This window comes from Callionymus lyra, chromosome 13 (assembly GCF_982586985.1).
Source record: "Callionymus lyra chromosome 13, fCalLyr1.hap1.1, whole genome shotgun sequence".
In the NCBI taxonomy this organism is placed as follows: Eukaryota; Metazoa; Chordata; class Actinopteri; order Syngnathiformes; family Callionymidae; genus Callionymus; species Callionymus lyra.
In genome coordinates this window covers 6,643,194-6,670,922 of record NC_141830.1, presented here as the reverse complement: position 1 = coordinate 6,670,922, position 27,729 = coordinate 6,643,194, and the positions used below count along the sequence as shown (strand labels likewise).

Sequence of the window (27,729 nt, the reverse complement as noted above, 5' to 3'; positions counted from 1 at the left end):
CACCCTCCGACGACTTCCTTCTGAACAACTTCTCATCTCTTGGGGTCGTTTATCAAAAAATTAATTACGTTTAACCGGGAAATATCGCGAGAAGTGCGCGCGCTCCGAACATCCACTTTATTCCTGAGACCTTCCGCGAGATCTCTGGTCACTGGACGATAAAAAGCGAAGGATCGTTTCCGCTCGAGTCCAACCATTTCTAGGAGGTTTTTTGCTCTTTGTCGTGGACATGTTCAGGAAGAGCAAGAGTAAAGTTCTGGTGGAGTATGCGTCAGAAGAAGACGACGTGTCCTGGCACCACCATCACTCCTACAAGGTAATAAACCTTTTATTATCATCATGAAGCACAGTTGACATTTAAATGATAAATTAAGCCTCCATAATGCATTTAGTAAATACTTTTAAAAAAAAAGTGTGAATTGGATTTAGTTATTATTTCAAATGTACCCCAATAAAGCATTTTAATGAAACATCATAGACAAAAAGAATTGTCTTCAAAATGTTCTGTATGTCTCATTCAGTTCTTTAAGAAACGTAAACTTATTTTCTTTTTTATACTATGAGTCAGCATTCGTTCTATTTAATGTAAAAATGACTGAAGAGAATGTTTGTGATAAAATAGTGTCATACTTTGTCAAAGGTGTTCAAGCGTTGTGGGAAAATGATCTAAAATCAAAAATGATATCAGTTTGTTTACTCCTTGTAAACTCCTTCATTCCTTTTGATTGTTTTGTTCTAGCAAGGGTCCATGTTTTGCATCTATTATATAAGAAGTCAAAGTGCAACTTAAGTGTTGATTTAAGTGTGTCTTAAATAGATGTTCGACTCTATTGTATCATCATCGTCATCAGTGTCTGTTTGTACAAAACTCTCTTGTAGTTTAAATATTGACGTTAGAAAATGATCTTAAGCCCCGCCCACTGAGAACGCAACTTTTCTGGAGATGAAATCTTGTTTATCATAATCACACCCACTCTGCTGTGATTAGTCAAGCATCAGGGTTTGTCACTGCACGTCATCAATCCCTGAAGTCTCCACCTCCAGGGGACTCGTTGTATAAACAAAGGGGGTCGTGATTACATCTGGCTGGAGGAGGAGTGACGCCATTATTACATCATAATGGACTCCGCTCTTGTAACCTCTCGTTTGCCCAGATTTCAGACAGTAGAGAACTTTATAAAGTAAGGAGTTCAAATCAAGGTCATGATGAGGGACTTACTGTGTCTTGGTGAGATTTTCAACATTTGAAACATGTCAGCGAGTCAGGAGAGTTTAAGGAACATTCTGGAAGTGTGTTCTCGAGTTATTTACCAGCATTGTTCATGTAGTTATCACTTATTAATTCACTTGTAATGACAGGAAACTATTTATCTCTAATCATCTCATGCTCAAGACTTTGTGAGCGAATGTATCAAATCAATTAAGAGTGAAAGTTTCTTGGATTCTACAAGTTGTGTGTATGAATCAGTAAAGGTTTCATGTTAAAGTTTCAAACTGAGAGACTATCTGAAGAAAAGACAAACATCAATCAATCAATCATTATTGGTAAGCAGTTCAATAAGACGAGTGTCAATAAGATAAGTGTCAAAATACAAATGCAGAGAGTTGTGATAGAAAAAGATGAACGTCACGTTATTAACCCTTAAGGTGAGGTCGTTCACCTCGACCCAGAGATTAAATAAAATTAAAATTAGATGTTTTATTAGATAATGTTTCATTGGTAAATTATTCCAGATTATTTGAAGTGGAACAGTTTATTTGTTTTAGCAAATCATCCACTGATTTATTTCTTTAGATTCCGAGCATTGAACTGAGCCAGTTGTTATATCCAACTGGAAGGGGGGGCAGAGGTCACGTGTGTACTCTGGCTCAGGAACATCTGGTGATCGCTCAGGCATCCTCGTAGAAAACGTGTTGACGTCAACATCACATTTAATAACAAAAAAAACAACTGATTGAAGACATTTGTTTCTGTCTGATAATGACCCTTCAAGGTCGTCTCTCGAAATGTAACATCTGCCATGTAAGTGACCCTAAGTTGCCTGTTTTTAACTCCCACCCTGGGAACTGACCCATGTGGCCCTTCACTGGAGATCCAGACCAAGACAGGGAGGTCTTTTGCAGGCTCACCATGTTAATAAAATACTGCCTGAAGTCATGGGTTGCGTCAAATAATGCTGGAAACACGTCACACAGTGGTTCAGGATCAACAAGGTGGATTTCTTTATTAAAAATGAAATACTGTTATATCTCAGAAGGAAGAAGAAGAAGAAGAATGCTCAAAATTAAACGTAGAAGGAGATTTCTATCCTGGTTTGAGCGTCACAGACTGAGGTTATATCTCTATATCGTGTTTCAGGCAGATGTATTTTAATAAAACCAACATTTTATAAACCATTTTAAGACCAAAGTGTGATTTTTCTCAACAAAAACTGCTTGAACTTGGACCAAATTCGCAATTTTGCTACAATTAAATACGTAAGAACTGGAAATGATTTGTTATTTATTTATTTCTGGACAAAAACAGCCCGGAAATTGACCAAAGCTGAACATTTTAACTAAAGATTTGTACTATGTGTAATATAAGTTTATCTTATATAATTGGTATCAAACCTTTTCACGAAATGGTATCGTAGTGAAGGTATTGAAAATGTTTGATTGATATCCAGCCCTAGCTGTGGAGATACATGTTTGGTTGAAGACAGTTGAATGTAACACAAATGCAACAAACATGAAACATGAATACAACACAAATGGAAGATAATGCAACACAAATACAACATGAATACAACACAAATAGAACATAATGCAACACAAATATAAGGCAAACGCAACACGGATCCAATGCATATGCAACAAAAATGGAAGATAATACAACACAAATACAACATGAATACAACACAAATGGAAGATAATAAAACACAAATACACCATGAAAACAACACAAATGGAAGATAATGCAACACAAATACAACATGAATACAACACAAATGGAAGATAATAAAACACAAATACACCATGAAAACAACACAAATGGAAGATAATGCAACACAAATACAACACAAATGGAAGATAATAAAACACAAATACACCATGAAAACAACACAAATGGAAGATAATGCAACACAAATACAACATGAATACAACACAAATGGAAGATAATAAAACACAAATACACCATGAAAACAACACAAATGGAAGATAATGCAACACAAATACAACATGAATACAACACAAATGGAAGATAATGCAACACAAATACAACATGAATAAAACACAAATGGAAGATAATAAAACACAAATACAACAAGAATACAACACAAATGGAAGATAATAAAACACAAATAAAACATGAATGCAACAGACATGTAAGATACTACAACACAAATAAAACATGAATACAACACAAATGGAAGATAATGCAACACAAATATAACATAAATACAACACAAGTGAAATATAAAACAACACAAATACACCATGAATACAACACAAATGGAAGATAATGCAACACAAATATAAGGCAAATGAACATGAATCCAATGCATATGCAACAAAATGCAAGGCAAATGAAACACGAATGGAAGATAATAAAACACAAATACAACATGAATACAACACAAGTGGAAGATAATGCAGCACAAATACAACATAAATACACCACAAATGTAAGAGAATACAACACAAATACAACATGAATACACCACAAATGTAAGAGAATACAACACAAATACAACATGAATACAACACAAACTGAAGGTAATACAACACAAATGCAACGCAAATGAAAGATAATGCAACAGGAATGCAACACAAATGTAACTTTAATAAACAATTAGAAACAGTAAGAAACTGACCTCCAGTCAGCTCTCAGTAGAGTGAATAAAAAACTTTTGTGTTACTTCTATTTCATTTACAAATGATGCTGGTGAAGCCCCAGGAATCAATTTGAAGCTCAATTTAAAGCATTTTACGGTTGAATTCCAGCACAAACTTTACTTCCCTGGCGACACACAAACGTACACCCTGAGATTGAAACTGACCCCAGGCCAGCAAGAACCAACAGACGTAATAGCAGGCGGTCTAGACGAGGAAACTGGTCTTCTGGTCTCTCTTCAGATTCTGTTTACTTTCCAGCCCACATGCGAGTGTTTGTGTGTGCGGGGTGGAAGATTACACTGCAGTCAGGTATAATACAGTTAAGAGCAGCCGTGAAGAATGCTAGATAGGGTGTCAGTGCTCCCGGGCGACTACTTTCTCAAGTTCAACCGTCTGTAATGGACGTGTTAGAGCTGGTGTGAGAGCAACACACTTTTGATCGGTAACTACTTAACGGTGGGATGTGTGGTTGAGTGACACACACAAGATCCGGGTTCCCTGTTTGTCGTGGCTTTAAACAAGAGAAGCTTGAGTAGTTTGAATGTCCAGCATCACAGTACTACCTAGTTAAGAGAGTAGAACTTTATCCACGTAAAAGGCTCAGGTCACAAGTCGTTCAGTTATGTAAAAGTTAATGTTAATAAAGCAACGCAAGTTAAACGCGAATGTAACGAATAAAAGCAAAGCAAATACAACACGAATGTAACGAATAAAATCAACGCAAATGAAACATGAATTTAAAGAATAAAAGCCACACGAATTTAATGAGTAAAAGCAACACGAATGTAACAAATAAAAGCAACACAAATTAAACATGAATGTAACGAATAAAAGCAACGCAAATTAAACATGAATTTGAAGAATAAAAGCCACACGAATGTAACGAGTAAAAGCAACACGAATGTAACAAATAAAAGCAACACAAATTAAACATGAATGTAACGAATAAAAGCAACAGGAACCTAACAAATAAAAGCAACACAAATTAAACATGAATGAAACAAATAAAAGCAACGCAAATAAAACACGAATGTTAAGAATAAACGCAACGCAAATGAAACATAAATGTAACGAATAAAGCAACGCAAATGAAACATGAATTTGAAGAATAAAAGCCACACGAATGTAACGAGTAAAAGCAACACGAATGTAACAAATAAAAGCAACACAAATTAAACATGAATGTAACGAATAAAAGCAACAGGAACCTAACAAATAAAAGCAACACAAATTAAACATGAATGAAACAAATAAAAGCAACGCAAATAAAACACGAATGTTAAGAATAAACGCAACGCAAATGAAACATGAATGTTACGAATAAAAGCAACACAAATAAAATACAAATGTTACGAATAAAAGCAACAAGAATCTAACAAATAAAAGAAACGTAAATTAAACATGATTGTAACAAATAAAATCAACGCAAATAAAACACAAATGTTACGAATAAAAGCAACACAAATGTAACGAATAAAAGCAAAACAAATGAAACATGAATGTAATGGATAAAAGCAATACGAATGTAACAAATAAAAGCAACACGAATTAAACATGAATGTAACAAATAAAAGCAACACAAATTAAACATGAATGTAACGAATACATGCAACGCAAATGAAACATAAATGTAAAGAATAAAGCAACGCAAATGCGACACGAATGTAACAAATGAAAGCAACACGAATGTAACAAATAAAAGCAACACAAATGAAACATAAATGTAACGAATAAAGCAATGCAAATGCAACATGAATGTAATGAATAAAAGCAACCTGAATGTAACAAATAAAAGCAACACAAATAAAACACAAATGTTATGAATAAAAGCAACACGAATGTTACAAATAAAATGAATGTAGTTCTTTAGTACTTGAGTAGTTCAAATTCCCAGCGTCTCTGCACTACCTAGTTAGGAGAGCAGAACTTTATCCACATAAAAGGCTCAGGTCACAAGGGCTGTTCACTTATATTGATGTCTAAGAATTAAAGTGACTGTTGCTCTGCGGCTTAAAGGTCCGACATACCTTCATAGTTGGATAGCGGCGCTCAAATTCCTCGGTGTGGGGTCTGTATTTGAAGCAGGATCAGCACAGACTTTGATCAAGACAGCCTCGCGTTAATCCTGATCACAGACACGGAGGAGAAAAGATCAAACAAGGATTATATTGAAAAGCTGATTTGTTTTAAACTATTACTGTCTTTTTACGAGTCAAAATCTATCAAAGCGTCTAAAGCTCAGTAACTTGAACAGAACTGCTGTTAAACCACATGCAACAAGAACCATGAAAGCATTTTCAAACCATCCTTCTTTTTACGCTTCACTGTTGTCATGTCATTCATTGCTTACAAACATTAGCTTTGTTAGCATTAGCTTAGCTTAGCCACCAATCCTAGATTACATACACTTGTAAAGTTTGTCAGTCAAAATATAATTTACAAGTAAACTTTTAATATTGACTTCTATCAATTGATTAAATCCAACTTTATTCGTCCCAGAGGGAAAATCAGACAATATTTGTTTCTTTTTTTTACTGCTAGATATTATTGTTGTTTAGCTAAAGTAGTGTTTTTTTTAATCTTCCACATCCATCGGTAGAATTATTTTTTAAATAACTATTTATATGATAGGGTTTTATTCAGTTAATATACTAACCAATACTGGAATTTCTTCATGAATTCTGTAAGAAAACCTTATATTGTTATGTTAAATGTGTTTTTATTTGCATTAAAAAAACATTGAGTCATGTTTTCAACGAGGCCAAACATTCACATCAGCAACTACCAGCCTTTAAATATATACTTTTACAGTGTAAATGTTTGTCCACTGTGTGTCCTGTAGGTGTTTTTGACACTGGAGTTAAAAAAAAAAATGCATCTACTGGCTTCATCACCTCGTCTCTCTCTTAAGTTCAGTCACCCTGACAGACGAGTGTGTGTCGTCCACCAGTCTCTGCTCAGACACGTCCAACCACCGTCTCCGTCTCGCTCTGTTGTCTCCACATGTTTAATATTCCTTTGAACGTCTCCTGGCATTCTGGCTTTAATCTACCGCTCCATGATGGTTTGATGTCTTTAGATTGTTCCGGGCGATTGTGTGCTCGCCCGTTAATCTGCCCAGACGGTTTAAAACTCTGAAATGTCAGAGTATTAATGTTGAATGTGTGATGTCAGCTTGTTAGAGATGCCTGGTGTGTAGTTTGTGCGGATAGTGTGTCAAACTGATGCGTTTGCAAATGGAATGTTAAGAACATTCAACATCAATGCAAGCAAACACTGCGACACAAATGCAACATCAATGTAACGAATAAAAGCAACGCAAATGAAACATGACTTTTACGAATAAAAGCAAAGCAAATGAAACATGAATGTCATGAATAAAAGTAACGCAAATGAAACATGAATGTGACGAATAAAAGCAACGCAAATGAAACATGAATGTAATGATTAAAGGAAAGCAAATGAAACATAAATGTAACGAATAAAAGCAACGCAAATGAAACATGAATGTAATGAATAAAAGCAACGCAAATGAAACATGTATGTCATGAATTAAAGTAACGCAAATGAAACATGAATGTAACGAATAAAAGCAACGCAAATGAAACATGAATGTAATGAATAAAAGCAACGCAAATGAAACATGAATGTTAGGAATAAAAGCAAAGCAAATGAAACATGAATGTAACAAATAAAAGCAACGCAAATGAAACATGACTGTAACGATTAAAGAAAAGCAAATGAAACATGAATGTAACGAATAAAAGCAACGCAAATGAAATATGAATGTAACGAATAAAAGCAACGTAAATAATACATGAATGTCATGAATAAAAGTAACGCAAATGAAACATGAATGTCATGAATAAAAGTAACACAAATGAAACATGAATGTAATGAATAAAAGCAACGCAAATGAAACATGAATGTAAGAATAAAAGCAAAGCAAATGAAACATGAATGTTACGAATAAAAGCAAAGCAAATGAAACATGAATGTTATGAATAAAAGCAAAGCAAATGAAACATGAATGTAACAAATAAAAGCAAAGCAAATGCAACATGAATGTTATGAATAAAAGCAAAGCAAATGAAACATGAATGTAACGAATAAAAGCAAAGCAAATGAAACATGAATGTTACAAATAAAAGCAAAGCAAATGAAACATGAATGTTACAAATAAAAGCAAAGCAAATGAAACATGAATGTTACGAATTAAAGCAAAGCAAATGAAACATGAATGTTACGAATAAAAGCAAAGCAAATGAAACATGAATGTTACGAATAAAAGCAAAGCAAATGTAACATGAATGTAATGCAAATGCAATGAAGATTCAAGTAGTTCACAACGCGAAAATACAAAGCAAAAATCAAAATGTAGAAATTATTGATGGCATAAAAATCAATATATAATATATAAGGTCACGCCGTATGGCAAAGATCTGTTATACAGTTTGACTTGAAACAATGGCATAAAAATAGCCTCACATTGATTAGAGTCGGTGTCTGAAACAACACAAATGCAACGTAAAGGAAACATGACTGAAACAAAAATGAAAAATGAAGGCAACGAAAAATGAATGCATTGCAAATGCAAAATGTAAATGCAAAATAAATCAAAGAAAATGTATGAATGTATTGTAATAATGAAATAATAATAATAATAACAATAATCTCTATTTATATAGTGCCTTTCTAGACCAGGGTCACAAAGCGCTTTGACAGCCATTCACACATAATGATGGGAGTAGGCTGCACACCTGCGCCAAGTCTGCCATCAATAGACATTGACGTACATTTACTCCATGGACATAGAAAGCAGGAGGTTGTGTACTTTTACCGACTTATTTTCATCATCCATCCCTCCATCCTGCTTACTTTTACATCCAACACAAAAAATAATATGCAAACCTCGTTCTTACAGGAAAGCGGTTTACACACAACATGTCTTTGTGTTTGTGATGGAAGGCGTTTGCTGTTGTGTTAACTCACCTCCAGTGTGTGTTTCTGTGTGTGTTGCAGGACAAAGACATAGAAGCAGAGGAGGAAGAGGAGGAAGCTGTCACAGCTGTAACCAAAGTAAATACTGTACCTAATCTTCTCCCGAGTCTTTTACCTTTGGTGCTGATACCAAAAATTGTGGAATCAAAACATTTTTTTTTTTTATAATTCTTTCATTTATACTTTACATTCCTGAAGCCATCCAAACCCATCTCTAAACTTCAAATTTGAGGAAAAGCAGAAGCGCCTTCTATGTTTATCTGCTTCTCTTATCTTCCTCTATCAGCAGAAAACCACCTGATCTGGTGTCAGTTTGTGTCTTTTTCCATCTCTTTAAAATATGAACCGAGCCCTGGAATCAAGAGCAGGAACCAAAGGAACACAGAAGCTTTTATTCCTTCATCCTTTAAGATTAGGTTGTAATGCTCATTAAGTTCTTAGCAGATTAAGATCAAGTCTATCCATCTGTTTGTCGGCAATACTAACAGTGAATATGTCGAGCCGGTTTGTTGTTGTTTGGCGTCAGTGGAGATCATGTCGATTGAAAAGGGATCGTTTCTGTGAAGCAGAACAAACTCTTGTATCAGAGTCTGTGCTGAACAACATCAACAGGAAGTAGAGTTTGATTTTAATGTTGTCCTTTCATTCTTTGAGGCTCGATTTATCAAATAAAACATAAATGCAACACAAATGAAATACAAATAAAACATAAATGCAACACAAATGTAACAGAATTGAAACACACATAAAAACAAACGCAACACAAATGGAATACAAATAAAACATAAATGCAACACAAATGCAACAAAATTGAAACACAAATTAAAAACAAATGCAACACAAATTAAAAACAAATGCAACACAAATGTAACAGAATTGAAACACAAATAAAAACAAATGCAACACAAATGCAACAAAATTGAAACACAAATAAAACATAAATGCAACACCAATGTAACAGAATTGAAACACACATAAAAACAAACGCAACACAAATGAAATACAAATAAAACATAAATGCAACACAAATGCAACAGCATTGAAACACAAATTAAAAACAAATGCAACACAAATTAAAAACAAATGCAACACAAATGTAACAGAATTGAAACACAAATTAAAAACAAATGCAACACAAATGTAACAGAATTGAAACACAAATAAAAATAAATGCAACACAAATGAAATACAAATAAAACATAAATGCAACACAAATGCAACAGAATTGAAACACAAATTAAAAAGACATGCAACACAAATGAAATACAAATAAAACATAAATGCAACACAAATGCAACAGAATTGAAACACAAATAAAAACAAATGCAACACAAATGAAATACAAATAAAACATACATGCAACACAAATGCAACAGAATTGAAACACAAATTAAAAAGAAATGCAACACAAATGAAATACAAATAAAACATAAATGCAACACAAATGCAACAGAATTGAAACACAAATTAAAAAGAAATGCAACACAAATGAAATACAAATAAAACATAAATGCAACACAAATGTAACAGAACTGAAACACAAATAAAAAGAAATGCAACACAAATGAAATACAAATAAAACACAAATGCAACACAAATGCAACAGAATTGAAACACAAATAAAAACAAATGCAACACAAATCAAATACAAATAAAACATAAATGCAACACAAATGCAACAGAATTGAAACACAAATGAAATACAAATAAAACATAAATGCAACACAAATGTAACAGAATTGAAACACAAATAAAAACAAAAGCAACACAAATGAAATACAAATAAAACATAAATGCAACACAAATGTAACAGAATTGAAACACAAATAAAAACAAATGCAACACAAATGAAATACAAATAAAACATAAATGCAACACAAATGTAACAGAATTGAAACACAAATAAAAACAAATGCAACACAAATGAAATACAAATAAAACATAAATGCAACACAACTACAACAGAATTGAAACACAAATTAAAAACAAATGCAACACAAATGTAACAGAATTGAAACATAAATAAAAAAGAAATGCAACACAAATGAAATACAAATAAAACATAAATGCAACAGAATTGAAACACAAATAAAAACAAATGAAAAACAAATGAAATACAAATAAAACATAAATGCAACACAAATGCAACAGAATTGAAACACAAATAAAAAACAAATGCAACACAAATGCAATACAAATAAAACACAAATGCAACACAAATGAAATACAAATAAAACATAAATGCAACACAAATACAACAGAATTGAAACACAAATTAAAAACAAATGCAACACAAATGTAACAGAATTGAAACATAAATAAAAAAGAAATGCAACACAAATGCAATACAAATAAAACATAAATGCAACAGAATTGAAACACAAATAAAAACAAATGAAACACAAATGAAATACAAATAAAACATAAATGCAACACAAATGCAACAGAATTGAAACACAAATGAAATACAAATAAAACATAAATGCAACACAAATGTAACAGAATTGAAACACAAATAAAAACAAATGCAACACAAATGAAATACAAATAAAACATAAATGCAACACAAATGCAACATAATTGAAACACAAATTAAAAAGAAATGCAACAGAAATGAAATACAAATAAAACATAAATGCAACACAAATGCAACAGAATTGAAACACAAATTAAAAAGAAATGCAACACAAATGAAATACAAATAAAACATAAATGCAACACAAATGTAACAGAACTGAAACACAAATAAAAAGAAATGCAACACATATGAAATACAAATAAAACATAAATGCAACACAAATGCAACAGAATTGAAACACAAATAAAAACAAATGCAACACAAATCAAATACAAATAAAACATAAATGCAACACAAATGCAACACAATTGAAACACAAATGAAATACAAATAAAACATAAATGCAACACAAATGTAACAGAATTGAAACACAAATAAAAACAAATGCAACACAAATGAAATACAAATAAAACATAAATGCAACACAAATGTAACAGAATTGAAACACAAATAAAAACAAATGCAACACAAATGAAATACAAATAAAACATAAATGCAACACAAATGTAACAGAATTGAAACACAAATAAAAACAAATGCAACACAAATGAAATACAAATAAAACATAAATGCAACACAAATACAACAGAATTGAAACACAAATTAAAAACAAATGCAACACAAATGTAACAGAATTGAAACATAAATAAAAAAGAAATGCAACACAAATGCAATACAAATAAAACATAAATGCAACAGAATTGAAACACAAATAAAAACAAATGAAACACAAATGAAATACAAATAAAACATAAATGCAACACAAATGCAACAGAATTGAAACACAAATAAAAACAAATGCAACACAAATGCAATACAAATAAAACACAAATGCAACACAAATGAAATACAAATAAAACATAAATGCAACACAAATACAACAGAATTGAAACACAAATTAAAAACAAATGCAACACAAATGTAACAGAATTGAAACATAAATAAAAAAGAAATGCAACACAAATGCAATACAAATAAAACATAAATGCAACAGAAATGAAACACAAATAAAAACAAATGAAACACAAATGAAATACAAATAAAACATAAATGCAACACAAATGCAACAGAATTGAAACACAAATGAAATACAAATAAAACATAAATGCAACACAAATGTAACAGAATTGAAACACAAATAAAAACAAATGCAACACAAATGAAATACAAATAAAACATAAATGCAACACAACTACAACAGAATTGAAACACAAATTAAAAACAAATGCAACACAAATGTAACAGAATTGAAACATAAATAAAAAAGAAATGCAACACAAATGAAATACAAATAAAACATAAATGCAACAGAATTGAAACACAAATAAAAACAAATGAAAAACAAATGAAATACAAATAAAACATAAATGCAACACAAATGCAACAGAATTGAAACACAAATAAAAAACAAATGCAACACAAATGCAATACAAATAAAACACAAATGCAACACAAATGAAATACAAATAAAACATAAATGCAACACAAATACAACAGAATTGAAACACAAATTAAAAACAAATGCAACACAAATGTAACAGAATTGAAACATAAATAAAAAAGAAATGCAACACAAATGCAATACAAATAAAACATAAATGCAACAGAATTGAAACACAAATAAAAACAAATGAAACACAAATGAAATACAAATAAAACATAAATGCAACACAAATGCAACAGAATTGAAACACAAATGAAATACAAATAAAACATAAATGCAACACAAATGTAACAGAATTGAAACACAAATAAAAACAAATGCAACACAAATGAAATACAAATAAAACATAAATGCAACACAAATGCAACATAATTGAAACACAAATTAAAAAGAAATGCAACAGAAATGAAATACAAATAAAACATAAATGCAACACAAATGCAACAGAATTGAAACACAAATTAAAAAGAAATGCAACACAAATGAAATACAAATAAAACATAAATGCAACACAAATGTAACAGAACTGAAACACAAATAAAAAGAAATGCAACACATATGAAATACAAATAAAACATAAATGCAACACAAATGCAACAGAATTGAAACACAAATAAAAACAAATGCAACACAAATCAAATACAAATAAAACATAAATGCAACACAAATGCAACACAATTGAAACACAAATGAAATACAAATAAAACATAAATGCAACACAAATGTAACAGAATTGAAACACAAATAAAAACAAATGCAACACAAATGAAATACAAATAAAACATAAATGCAACACAAATGTAACAGAATTGAAACACAAATAAAAACAAATGCAACACAAATGAAATACAAATAAAACATAAATGCAACACAAATGTAACAGAATTGAAACACAAATAAAAACAAATGCAACACAAATGAAATACAAATAAAACATAAATGCAACACAAATACAACAGAATTGAAACACAAATTAAAAACAAATGCAACACAAATGTAACAGAATTGAAACATAAATAAAAAAGAAATGCAACACAAATGCAATACAAATAAAACATAAATGCAACAGAATTGAAACACAAATAAAAACAAATGAAACACAAATGAAATACAAATAAAACATAAATGCAACACAAATGCAACAGAATTGAAACACAAATAAAAACAAATGCAACACAAATGCAATACAAATAAAACACAAATGCAACACAAATGAAATACAAATAAAACATAAATGCAACACAAATACAACAGAATTGAAACACAAATTAAAAACAAATGCAACACAAATGTAACAGAATTGAAACATAAATAAAAAAGAAATGCAACACAAATGCAATACAAATAAAACATAAATGCAACAGAAATGAAACACAAATAAAAACAAATGAAACACAAATGAAATACAAATAAAACATAAATGCAACACAAATGCAACAGAATTGAAACACAAATGAAATACAAATAAAACATAAATGCAACACAAATGTAACAGAATTGAAACACAAATAAAAACAAATGCAACACAAATGAAATACAAATAAAACATAAATGCAACACAACTACAACAGAATTGAAACACAAATTAAAAACAAATGCAACACAAATGTAACAGAATTGAAACATAAATAAAAAAGAAATGCAACACAAATGAAATACAAATAAAACATAAATGCAACAGAATTGAAACACAAATAAAAACAAATGAAAAACAAATGAAATACAAATAAAACATAAATGCAACACAAATGCAACAGAATTGAAACACAAATAAAAAACAAATGCAACACAAATGCAATACAAATAAAACACAAATGCAACACAAATGAAATACAAATAAAACATAAATGCAACACAAATACAACAGAATTGAAACACAAATTAAAAACAAATGCAACACAAATGTAACAGAATTGAAACATAAATAAAAAAGAAATGCAACACAAATGCAATACAAATAAAACATAAATGCAACAGAATTGAAACACAAATAAAAACAAATGAAACACAAATGAAATACAAATAAAACATAAATGCAACACAAATGCAACAGAATTGAAACACAAATGAAATACAAATAAAACATAAATGCAACACAAATGTAACAGAATTGAAACACAAATAAAAACAAATGCAACACAAATGAAATACAAATAAAACATAAATGCAACACAAATGCAACATAATTGAAACACAAATTAAAAAGAAATGCAACAGAAATGAAATACAAATAAAACATAAATGCAACACAAATGCAACAGAATTGAAACACAAATTAAAAAGAAATGCAACACAAATGAAATACAAATAAAACATAAATGCAACACAAATGTAACAGAACTGAAACACAAATAAAAAGAAATGCAACACATATGAAATACAAATAAAACATAAATGCAACACAAATGCAACAGAATTGAAACACAAATAAAAACAAATGCAACACAAATCAAATACAAATAAAACATAAATGCAACACAAATGCAACACAATTGAAACACAAATGAAATACAAATAAAACATAAATGCAACACAAATGTAACAGAATTGAAACACAAATAAAAACAAATGCAACACAAATGAAATACAAATAAAACATAAATGCAACACAAATGTAACAGAATTGAAACACAAATAAAAACAAATGCAACACAAATGAAATACAAATAAAACATAAATGCAACACAAATGTAACAGAATTGAAACACAAATAAAAACAAATGCAACACAAATGAAATACAAATAAAACATAAATGCAACACAAATACAACAGAATTGAAACACAAATTAAAAACAAATGCAACACAAATGTAACAGAATTGAAACATAAATAAAAAAGAAATGCAACACAAATGCAATACAAATAAAACATAAATGCAACAGAATTGAAACACAAATAAAAACAAATGAAACACAAATGAAATACAAATAAAACATAAATGCAACACAAATGCAACAGAATTGAAACACAAATAAAAACAAATGCAACACAAATGCAATACAAATAAAACACAAATGCAACACAAATGAAATACAAATAAAACATAAATGCAACACAAATACAACAGAATTGAAACACAAATTAAAAACAAATGCAACACAAATGTAACAGAATTGAAACATAAATAAAAAAGAAATGCAACACAAATGCAATACAAATAAAACATAAATGCAACAGAAATGAAACACAAATAAAAACAAATGAAACACAAATGAAATACAAATAAAACATAAATGCAACACAAATGCAACAGAATTGAAACACAAATGAAATACAAATAAAACATAAATGCAACACAAATGTAACAGAATTGAAACACAAATAAAAACAAATGCAACACAAATGAAATACAAATAAAACATAAATGCAACACAAATGTAACAGAATTGAAACATAAATAAAAAAGAAATGCAACACAAATGCAATACAAATAAAACATAAATGCAACAGAATTGAAACACAAATAAAAACAAATGAAACACAAATGAAATACAAATAAAACATAAATGCAACACAAATGCAACAGAATTGAAACACAAATAAAAAACAAATGCAACACAAATGCAATACAAATAAAACACAAATGCAACACAAATGAAATACAAATAAAACATAAATGCAACACAAATACAACAGAATTGAAACACAAATTAAAAACAAATGCAACACAAATGTAACAGAATTGAAACATAAATAAAAAAGAAATGCAACACAAATGCAATACAAATAAAACATAAATGCAACAGAATTGAAACACAAATAAAAACAAATGAAACACAAATGAAATACAAATAAAACATAAATGCAACACAAATGCAACAGAATTGAAACACAAATAAAAAACAAATGCAACACAAATGCAATACAAATAAAACACAAATGCAACACAAATGAAATACAAATAAAACATAAATGCAACACAAATACAACAGAATTGAAACACAAATTAAAAACAAATGCAACACAAATGTAACAGAATTGAAACATAAATAAAAAAGAAATGCAACACAAATGCAATACAAATAAAACATAAATGCAACAGAATTGAAACACAAATAAAAACAAATGAAACACAAATGAAATACAAATAAAACATAAATGCAACACAAATGCAACAGAATTGAAACACAAATAAAAAACAAATGCAACACAAATGCAATACAAATAAAACACAAATGCAACACAAATGAAATACAAATAAAACATAAATGCAACACAAATGCAACAGAATTGAAACACAAATAAAAAACAAATGCAACACAAATGCAATACAAATAAAACACAAATGCAACACAAATGCAACAGAATTGAAACACAAATAAAAATCAAATACAACAGAAAGGAAATACAAATAAAACATAAATGCAACACAAATGCAACAGAATTGAAACACAAATAAAAAACAAATACAACAGAAATGAAATACAAATAAAACATAAATGCAACACAAATGCAACAGAGTTGAAACACAAATAAAATGCAAATAAGGGGGCGACATAGCTCAGATGGTAGAGTGGTTGCCTGCAGTCCAAAAGGTTGCAGGTTCAATCCCAGCTCCAGACAAGCTTGTGTCGTTGTATCCCTGAGCAAGACACTTCACCCTGATTGCTCCTGATGGTAGACTTGGCGCAGGTGTGCAGCCTACTCCCATCAGTATGTGTGAATGGTTGAATTTCCCCTCACGGGACTAATAAGGGATTCTAAATAAATAAATAAATAAATAAAACATAAATGCAACAGAATTGAAACACAAATGAAGCACAAACATAACACTAATGCAACACAAATGAAATCCAAATGGAATACAAATGCAACACAAATGAAGTGCAAATGCAACAGAATTGAAAGAGAAATGAAGCACAAATGAAGCAAAAATGCAACATGAATGTAACATAAATGGAACATAAATACAACAAAATGCAACAAAATTGCAACGCAATGCAACGCAAATGAACATGATTGCTACACAAATTCATCTAAAATGCAAAGCAAATGCAACATGAATTTAACGTAGATGCTAACATTTGATCAGAGACCTAACAAACTGAAGTCCAGGTGATGATCCTCGGGTGTGTGGTCAGTTGAACAGGTGGTCGTCGACGTAGAGATTTGTCTTGTGATCTCACCTTTGTTTTGGTTTTTGTTCTGTGAGAAAACGACTTCAAGGTGACTCGGCTGAACCTTCCAGGAACATGTTGATGTGTAAATAATGATCGTAGGATGTGGGTCTGCGGGCACGTTGTGTAGTGTCTGCATGTGTTTCAGATCACTTGATATGGACACAAGTCATGTGACTTCTTCACTCATAGTCTCGCTCACACTAGAGTGTGTGTCTGCATCACTCCTGGACGCGACTCCGTCCACAGGATGTGTTTCAGGACCTGTCCTGTTGTTCTGGAGGACGAGGGTTCCTGAGCCGAGGAGGGAAGGAAACGTAGCATTCTTTCAAAGACGAGGGCTTTTGGGACGAGAACAATCGTGGCCGAAGAAAAACAAGTCTGAAAATAGACCTGAAGTCCTGCTGCAGCATCACTCGTTCTCACATGAGGGCCACAGAACCGACACGGATCTAAGAGGCGACTCCTTTCATTTGGTAGGTAAAGTTAAATGTGTTATCTCTGGGTCAAGGTCAACGACCTCCCCGGCCACGGATTTAGTGGTGGAGGTCGTTGACCTTGACCCAGAGATAACACAAGGATTAAGCAGATTATTCATTTGAAAAATTTCTAACTAGGATCTATTTTGCAAGAGTGAAAGAATATTAATAAAAATAGGAAAACTATTATCAAACAATTTTCAACTATAATCAAACAATTTTCAACTATAATCAAACAATTTTCAACTATAATCCAACAATTTTCAACTATAATCAAACAATTTTCAACTATAATCAAACAATTTTCAACTATAATCAAACTATTTTCAAATATAATCAAACTATTTTCAAATATAATCAAACAATTTTCAAATATAATCAAACTATTTTCAACTATAATCAAACAATTTTCAACTATAATCAAACAATTTTCAACTATAATCAAACCATTTTCAACTATAATCAAACTATTTTCAACTATAATCAAACAATTTTCAACTATAATCAAACAATTATCAACTATAATCAAACTATTTTCAACTATAATCAAACTATTTTCAACTATAATCAAACAATTTTCAAATATAATCAAACAATTTTCAAATATAATCAAACAATATTCAACTATAATCAAACAATTTTCAACTATAATCAAACTATTTTCAACTATAATCAAACAATTTTCAACTATAATCAAACAATTTTCAACTATAATCAAACAATTTTCAACTATAATCAAACAATTTTCAACTATAATCAAACTATTTTCAACTATAATCAAACTATTTTCAAATATAATCAAACAATTTTCAACTAAAATCAAACAATTTTCAACTATAATCAAACTATTTTCAACTATAATCAAACAATTTTCAACTGTAATCAAACAATTTTCAAATATAATCAAACAATTTTCAACTATAATCAAACAATTTTCAACTATAATCAAACAATTTTCAACTATAATCAAACTATTTTCAACTATAATCAAACTATTTTCAAATATAATCAAACAATTTTCAACTATAATCAAACTATTTTCAACTATAATCAAACAATTTTCAACTATAATCAAACTATTTTCAACTATAATCAAACTATTTTCAAATATAATCAAACAATTTTCAACTAAAATCAAACAATTTTCAACTATAATCAAACTATTTTCAACTATAATCAAACAATTTTCAACTAAAATCAAACAATTTTCAACTATAATCAAACAATTTTCAACTATAATCAAACTATTTTCAACTATAATCAAACAATTTTCAACTATAATCAAACAATTATCAACTATAATCAAACTATTTTCAACTATAATCAAACTATTTTCAACTATAATCAAACAATTTTCAAATATAATCAAACAATTTTCAAATATAATCAAACAATATTCAACTATAATCAAACAATTTTCAACTATAATCAAACTATTTTCAACTATAATCAAACAATTTTCAACTATAATCAAACAATTTTCAACTATAATCAAACAATTTTCAACTATAATCAAACTATTTTCAACTATAATCAAACTATTTTCAACTATAATCAAACAATTTTCAACTATAATCAAACAATTATCAACTATAATCAAACTATTTTCAACTATAATCAAACTATTTTCAACTATAATCAAACAATTTTCAAATATAATCAAACAATTTTCAAATATAATCAAACAATATTCAACTATAATCAAACAATTTTCAACTATAATCAAACTATTTTCAACTATAATCAAACAATTTTCAACTATAATCAAACAATTTTCAACTATAATCAAACAATTTTCAACTATAATCAAACTATTTTCAACTATAATCAAACTATTTTCAAATATAATCAAACAATTTTCAACTAAAATCAAACAATTTTCAACTATAATCAAACTATTTTCAACTATAATCAAACAATTTTCAACTGTAATCAAACAATTTTCAAATATAATCAAACAATTTTCAACTATAATCAAACAATTTTCAACTATAATCAAACAATTTTCAACTATAATCAAACTATTTTCAACTATAATCAAACTATTTTCAAATATAATCAAACAATTTTCAACTATAATCAAACAATTTTCAACTATAATCAAACAATTTTCAACTATAATCAAACTATTTTCAACTATAATCAAACTATTTTCAAATATAATCAAACAATTTTCAACTAAAATCAAACAATTTTCAACTATAATCAAACTATTTTCAACTATAATCAAACTATTTTCAACTAAACAAAACATTTTGAGAAATTACGAGGAGCATTTTCTTACAGTTAAAAAAAACGTACTTGTTTAATTATCTCAACATCATTAAATTTGGGAAAAACAGTCAAATATATTTTGTATCCTTCATTTTCTGGAAATATAGTTGGGTTTGTACATAATTTGATTGTGAGTTTATTTCCTAACCTCTGATCTTAAATCTCTGAGCAGGATTTGTCAAAAAAACAAGGTTGTGTAAAGAGACGTATTGTTCCGCAGCAGGTAAATCGACGTCGCTCGCCCCACTCCGAGATCTCACTTCGCTGTGAAGATTAGTGGGCGCAGATCTGCAGCGATCTGCACCGAGGGGCCACAAGGTTAACGCGCCGCGGTGAATAGTCAAGTCTTTGTATACGTGCACGTGGACGCGCTCACGCTGGAATTCAGAACATATCATCTGACCTTTGATATCTCTGGTTACATTCAGCAGAAGTTAGACCTTCACAGACGACATTTATGACCATAAAATAGACCCACATTTGTGGTCTTTATTTGACTTTAGAAGGACAAGTCGAATGCAAAAGTATCTCTGGTACCATGTCCCGCTTCAGACCCGTCGTTCTCTGGGAACTATTTTTACCGCCTCCAGGACGGAGAAAACAAAAGGGGTCGTGCGGGTCAAACGCATTCATCATGTACTAGCGGTGGATTCTGAGAATGTTTTGCTGGCGGACGTGAGTCGGAATAAGTGCTGTGACCTTGACGCTTGACATTGGGAATTCTTCTCAGGCACGAGAAGGTTTGCACCGTCGCTGTGGAGGAACGGCGGGATCTGAGCGAAAGGCAGGAATTCTCCTGTGACAGCAAGAATGTGTGTTAGTGTGTCGGTCAAAGTTGTGTGTTTTTGTTGGCAACACACAAACCTTCGCACTGTCAGTGTATTTAAATAAAGTACTTCATTAAAGAAAATGTATTTTAAATAAACCCTACTGTTGTATCAGGGTCGAGGTGACCCGAAGGCCCCAAAACAAATGTTTTCTGCATCTGTATTTATGGAAGCCAGGGAGGTCGTTCACCTTGACCTGGACACGACACAAGGGATACCACAAACAGATTTGTGTTTAGTGTTAAGGAATGTAAGGCCATTGTTTGTAAATGTAGTTCCTAAAGACTTTTATCAAATTTAGTCGCAAATCTACTCTTAAAGTCAAGAAAATTCAAACATACATACCTTAAAAGAATGTTAGCCAAGATGCTAATTTGCAGGATTAGCTTGTCGTGCTAACCAGTCTTACTGGTTGAGTCAATAAATTCAAAGAAACAAAAGCTAAACATTTTAAGGGCAACCATTAATAGAATGTTAGTCAGTTAGCCAAGATGCTAATGTGCAGGATTAGCTTGTCGTGCTAACCGCTCTTACTGGTTGAGTCCATAAATTCCAAGAAACAAAAGCTAAACATTTCAAGGGCAACCAAGGCAAACATTAATAGAATGTTAGGCAGTTAGCCAATATGCTTATGTACAGGATTAGCTTGTCGTGCTAACCACTCTTACTGGTTGAGTAAATAAATTCCAAGAAACAAAAGCTAAACATTTTAAGGGCAACCATTAATAGAATGTTAGCCAGCTAGCCAAGATGCTAATGTGCAGGATTAGCTTGTCGTGCTAACCGCTCTTACTGGTTGAGTAAATAAATTCCAAGAAACAAAAGCTAAACATTTTAAGGGCAACCATTAATAGAATGTTAGCCAGCTAGCCAAGATGCTAATGTGCAGGATTAGCTTGTCGTGCTAACCGCTCTTACTGGTTGAGTCCATAAATTCCAAGAAACAAAAGCTAAACATTTCAAGGGCAACCAAGGCAAACATTAATAGAATGTTAGCCAGTTAGCCAAGATGCTTATGTACAGGATTAGCTTGTCGTGCTAACCACTCTTACTGGTTGAGTAAATAAATTCCAAGAAACAAAAGCTAAACATTTTAAGGGCAACCATTAATAGAATGTTAGCCAGCTAGCCAAGATGCTAATGTGCAGGATTAGCTTGTCGTGCTAACCGCTCTTACTGGTTGAGTCCGTAAATTCCAAGAAGCAATAGCTAAACATTTTAAGGGCAACCAAGGCAACCATTAATAGAATGTTAGCCAGTTAACCAAGATGCTAATGTTCAGGATTAGCTTGTCATGCTAACCAGTCTTACTGGTTGAGTCAATAAATTCCAATAAACAAAAGCTAAACATTTTAAGGGCAACCAAGGCAACCATTAATAGAATGTTATCCAGTTAGCCAAGATGCTAACATACAGGATTAGCTTGTCGTGCTAACCAGAAATTCCAAGAAACAATAGCTAAACATTTTTAGGGCAACCAAGGCAACCATTTAACAAATATATAAACTAAACTTTTCCCCACAAGAATGTAAAGAACACGCTGTATATTCATCTTTCTTTCCAGGTCCTTCTTTCTCGGTCACTCTGAAGCTTGAAGGCAGATTTAAAGGCAGAGATGAAGGGATGTGAAAGTGAAATTAAAATGCTGTAATGTTTCCCCTCAGGAGGCCAAAGCGAAGAAGCTTATGTCCAAGAAAGAAAGGAGGGAGAAGAAGATGTTCTCCTCGAAAGATGATGAGCATTTCTTGTTGACCGGAGTCCAGCTGGCAGACCGCAGAGGGTGAGATTAGCATCGTGGCATGACTCAGCAGGAGGCGGCGGCGGCTAACGTTTACAAACCTTTTTTTTCCAGTTTATCTTGTTAACTTTGATGTTTATATATATTATATGTATGTATATGTATTATAGATATTTATGGTGCGGATGCAGTCACGCTTGCTTTATTTGTAACTGTAGTTATTCTGGTACCTAAATGACAAATACTATTATACTTATGTTTAAATGCAAAATAATGTTATGCCTTAATGTACACGCGGATGAGAAAGTCGATACTTTAAGAGAGTAAGGACAATTTTGTATCGGTATATTTGCTCTTAAACAAGACGCTGTGACAGCCAGAGTTGTCCCTGAATTAGTTCATTGAACGATAGTTTATGAACTAGTTCATACTTTGGACGAACAGGAACTAAACGTAGTGTGAGACTTACAGACAGAAACCTGCTTAACTACCTAGTTATTTAATGATTAAATGCTTAATGTAAGTCATTTATTGTATTTTATTCATCTTATTTTCTGTATCTTTGTGTCCATGTAGTTCATTTATTGTATTATATACCGTTTTCCACAACACCACATACCATTCCTGTGTTGTTTTACAATACTGATAATACATGTTAATTTTTTTGTCATATGACAGTGAAATCTGATGAATAAATAATGATTTAATAAATATTAAAACATATAATAATGACTGAATGAAAAACTTAACTAGTTCATTTTAATTTGAACTTTTAACTAGTTCATTCTTGGTGCTAGAAACTTAAAAAAAAAAAGCTTAACTAGTGCAGTTTAATTTTGAACTAGTTCATTATTTGGTGCTAGGAACTTTTTGTAAAAAACTAAACTAGTTCATTTTAATCTGAACTTTGAACTAGTTAATTCTTGGTGCTAGGAACTTTTTTGAAAAAAATTAAACTAGTTAATTTTAATCTGAATTTTGAACTAGTTCATTCTTGGTGCTAGGAACTTTTTTGAAAACAACTAAACTAGTTCATTTTAATCTGAACTTTGAACTAATTCATTCTTGGTGCTAGGAACTTTTTTGAAAAAAACTAAACTAGTTCATTTTAATCTGAACTTTGAACTAGTTCATTCTTGGTGCTAGAAACTTAAAAAAAAAAAAACTTAACTAGTGCATTTTAATTTTGAACTAGTTCATTATTTGGTGCTAGGAACTTTTTGAAAAAAACTAAACTAGTTCATTTTAATCTGAACTTTGAACTAGTTAATTCTTGGTGCTAGGAACTTTTTTGAAAAAAATTAAACTAGTTCATTTTAATCTGAACTTTGAACTAGTTCATTCTTGGTGCTAGGAACTTTTTGAAAAAAACTAAACTATTTTTTTTTTATCTGAACTAGTTCAGTAAGAGACAATTTTCTCACAATGGTTTTAGAGCAAGGTTGCCTTCATCTACTTAATTATTGCTTTTGTTTTTTTTTCGGTAATTTAGTGAAAGAACACACTAACTTTTTTAATCATTTTTTAACAATTATAGTTAAAATAATGATCCTACGGTCGACCTGGTAGGTTCAAGACATTCGCGACATAAAGAGTTTCCTATGAATTCCCTTCTTTCCTGATCTGTTTGCTGACGAATCCTGTTTGTGCTTCCATAGCTCTCACAAGAAAGGCAAAGATGAAGAAAAAGAGAAAAAGGAAAAACCGGAGAAAGGACTCTGCTTTTGGGAAAGCGTTACCATGACAATGAGACAAATCTCACCCACCAAGAAACCGGAGAAGATGGAGGGCTGGGAGCCGCCCCGGCTGGAGACCGACGACGTCCCGGAGGACGACGGGGTCCAAAACGGAGACTCGGCCGTGTCCTTCCCGGACTCTTTAGGCCTGGAACTGGCCATGTGGGAAGGTCAGGGTCTGGAGGAGGACTCGTCTCGCTACGCTAACCTGTCCGACTCCAAGGACTGCACGGCGCCGGTCAGGTGGACCTCCCGTGCCAAGGTCAAGCTGGCCGGCATCAGCAGGATGAGCAGAGGGATCGTGCCGGAGAGCGCGTGGGAGGGATTCAAGTAGAACGGACCTCATGAAGTTTGTGTCGGGATCAAGAGTCTTATGATTATGCAAGAGAGAAGAAGATATTTTAAGAATGTTAGAGATACAGAGTTGAAGTCTGAACACAGTTTCCTGCCTATTTAGTCTACGAGTCCAGACCATGACAGTTTTTGGGGATCGTAATCCTTCGGACACAAACCCGTACACTGAGCTGGTAAACTGATCATCATCTATCACTGTAGGACTATGCAAACAAGAAGTACATTCTCAACCACTTTCATACAGATAATGCTGGTGTTTGGACGAATCTTCAGTCAAAACAGGGTTTGTGAAGGTGGATTATGTGGAACTGAAGCTTGTTTTTAGATCTAAAACTGATGCGTGAACTGCCTGCTTAGATAGTTTTTACCACCTGGTGTCTTTCTTCTACACCTGAGATAAGGACTGTTTCCTAAATGTAAGTCCAAGTTGGTATGTTTCTTTAGAGCACATGAATATTGAGACTTATTCGTCCAGGCAACCCAAAGCTAACTTAAGAATCTGTCCTAACCAAAAAATCGATGTAAGAAAAAAAATCTTTCTCACCTGATTCCTGAAGGTAGGTTTAGTGGGGCGTCTCAGGCCTTCAGACCACCGGTCCACTCCAAAGGTCACGGCACCAAGCTGTCAGGGCCAAATCCAGGCTGCTAAGTCCTTTAAAGTGGCCCACAGAATGATTGACACACAGGTTAATGGACTTGTTAGTTTGTTAACAATGTTTAAGATAAGATAATAAACAGAGATAATCAACGTTAAACAAATTAAACAGAGATATGAAGAGACAATCGTACTTCCTGTTGAAGGCTTCTTGGTCGGTACACACACACAATCACATCGATGATCGAGTTTGAGCTTCCTTTTTTAAAGTGTAGAAATAAAGAGGAAAACTAAAAATAATAATCCAGCCCTTAAAGGAAAAGGTTCCAACAATGTGGAAGGAAATGTGCCGAAACTGTGATATTTTATCAAATGTATAGAATTGCAAGAGCGATTGTGTAAACAAGTGTCTTCACAGTGAAAAAGCAAGTCTTCATCAAAAGCAGCAAAAATAATACAAAAGACTCAAATTTGTCTTCAGCATTCCTACAGAACTTTGACGAAAGTATTTTGAGCGTTTTAAAGCTGACTCACCACTGCCATGTCAAAGTGCAACAGAACAGGCACAATCGTCCCCAACCTGTGTCCCTTTAGGAAACTTCTAAATAGTCCAACACTGTGTTTTTTTGTTTTTATAGAATAATGTCAAAACTACTGCAGCAAGATACACACCTTTGACACAGCTTTAGGTCTTCATGCAGGCATGAAAGTGCTTAATTCTTAACACCGGATGTGTGTTTCCAGGAAGAAAGTGTGTTCGATGGCCTGAAACTGAAGCGTGTTTGAGCGAAAAACCGACGCAACCCTTCATGTCTTACACTGAAAAAGGTCACAATCTCTAAATTGTTGTGCTGCGTTATTTTTCTAAGGTTGAACTCCTTCATTTCTCCCCCCCGACGTCCCCCCGGCATACAAAGTGCCTTCAATCGATAGAAAGGCGTGTTCATGCTGAGTCATCACGGAGACACGGGAAATGCTGAGCTCATCGAAACGGATCAATCCAGAGTCAAACTCTGTTGCCTTGTTTTAAAACTATGTTTTTTGTTTGATTCAACATTTTAATAAAAACTGTTTTCAAGTCATCCGAGAGTTTGTTTTATTTATGTGGATGTGGAACATGGTTAAGATGAACTTGATAGACCTAATGGAGTTTTTGGATCTAGATGAAGACATGAACCACGGGGTCAAGATCAAGGTATTACCAGTAGTTTTAGGGATAAAATCAATTATACTAAATCGGTTTTATCCCCTCATTTCCAAATATCGATTTTTTTGCTTCCTTTTGCAGTCGAATGAATGAAAAGCGATGTCACCAATGGAACATACAGTGACCAAAGAACCTGTCCAATCATTTTAGTATTCCTTGGATAGTTGCGTAGGGAATTATGCATTACTGGTGGTGAGGTAACTCTTACTAAGAGTCTTGTCTTCGGTTCGCTTATCCGGGTTCTGGTCGCGGGGGCAGCAGCTTTAGCAGGGAGGCCCAGACTTTTCCTCCACCCAGCTACATCGTCCAGCTCTTCCCGAGGGACCTCAAGGGCTTCCAAGACCAGCCGAGAGACATGGTCTATCCAGCGTGTCCTGGGTCTACCCAGTGGTCTCCTACCGGTGGATCACGCCCTGAACATCTCACCAGGGTTGAGTCCTGGAGGCATCCTAGTCAGATTCACAATCCTCAACTGACTCCTCTCAACACAGAGGTTCTA

The 27,729-nt window shown here is 32.0% G+C and overlaps 1 protein-coding gene across 1 annotated transcript; it reads left to right on the top strand.

Moving 5' to 3' along the window:
- On the top strand, positions 1 to 27,085 carry LOC148067197 (testis development-related protein). The gene is made up of 4 exons (XM_087806213.1): positions 1 to 316; positions 8,902 to 8,958; positions 23,265 to 23,380; positions 24,997 to 27,085. Exons 1-4 carry the CDS (start codon positions 230 to 232, stop codon positions 25,406 to 25,408), a joined length of 672 nt encoding a protein of 223 aa, XP_087662339.1. The 5' UTR covers positions 1 to 229; the 3' UTR covers positions 25,409 to 27,085.
- Positions 27,086 to 27,729: the final 644 nt, after the last annotated feature.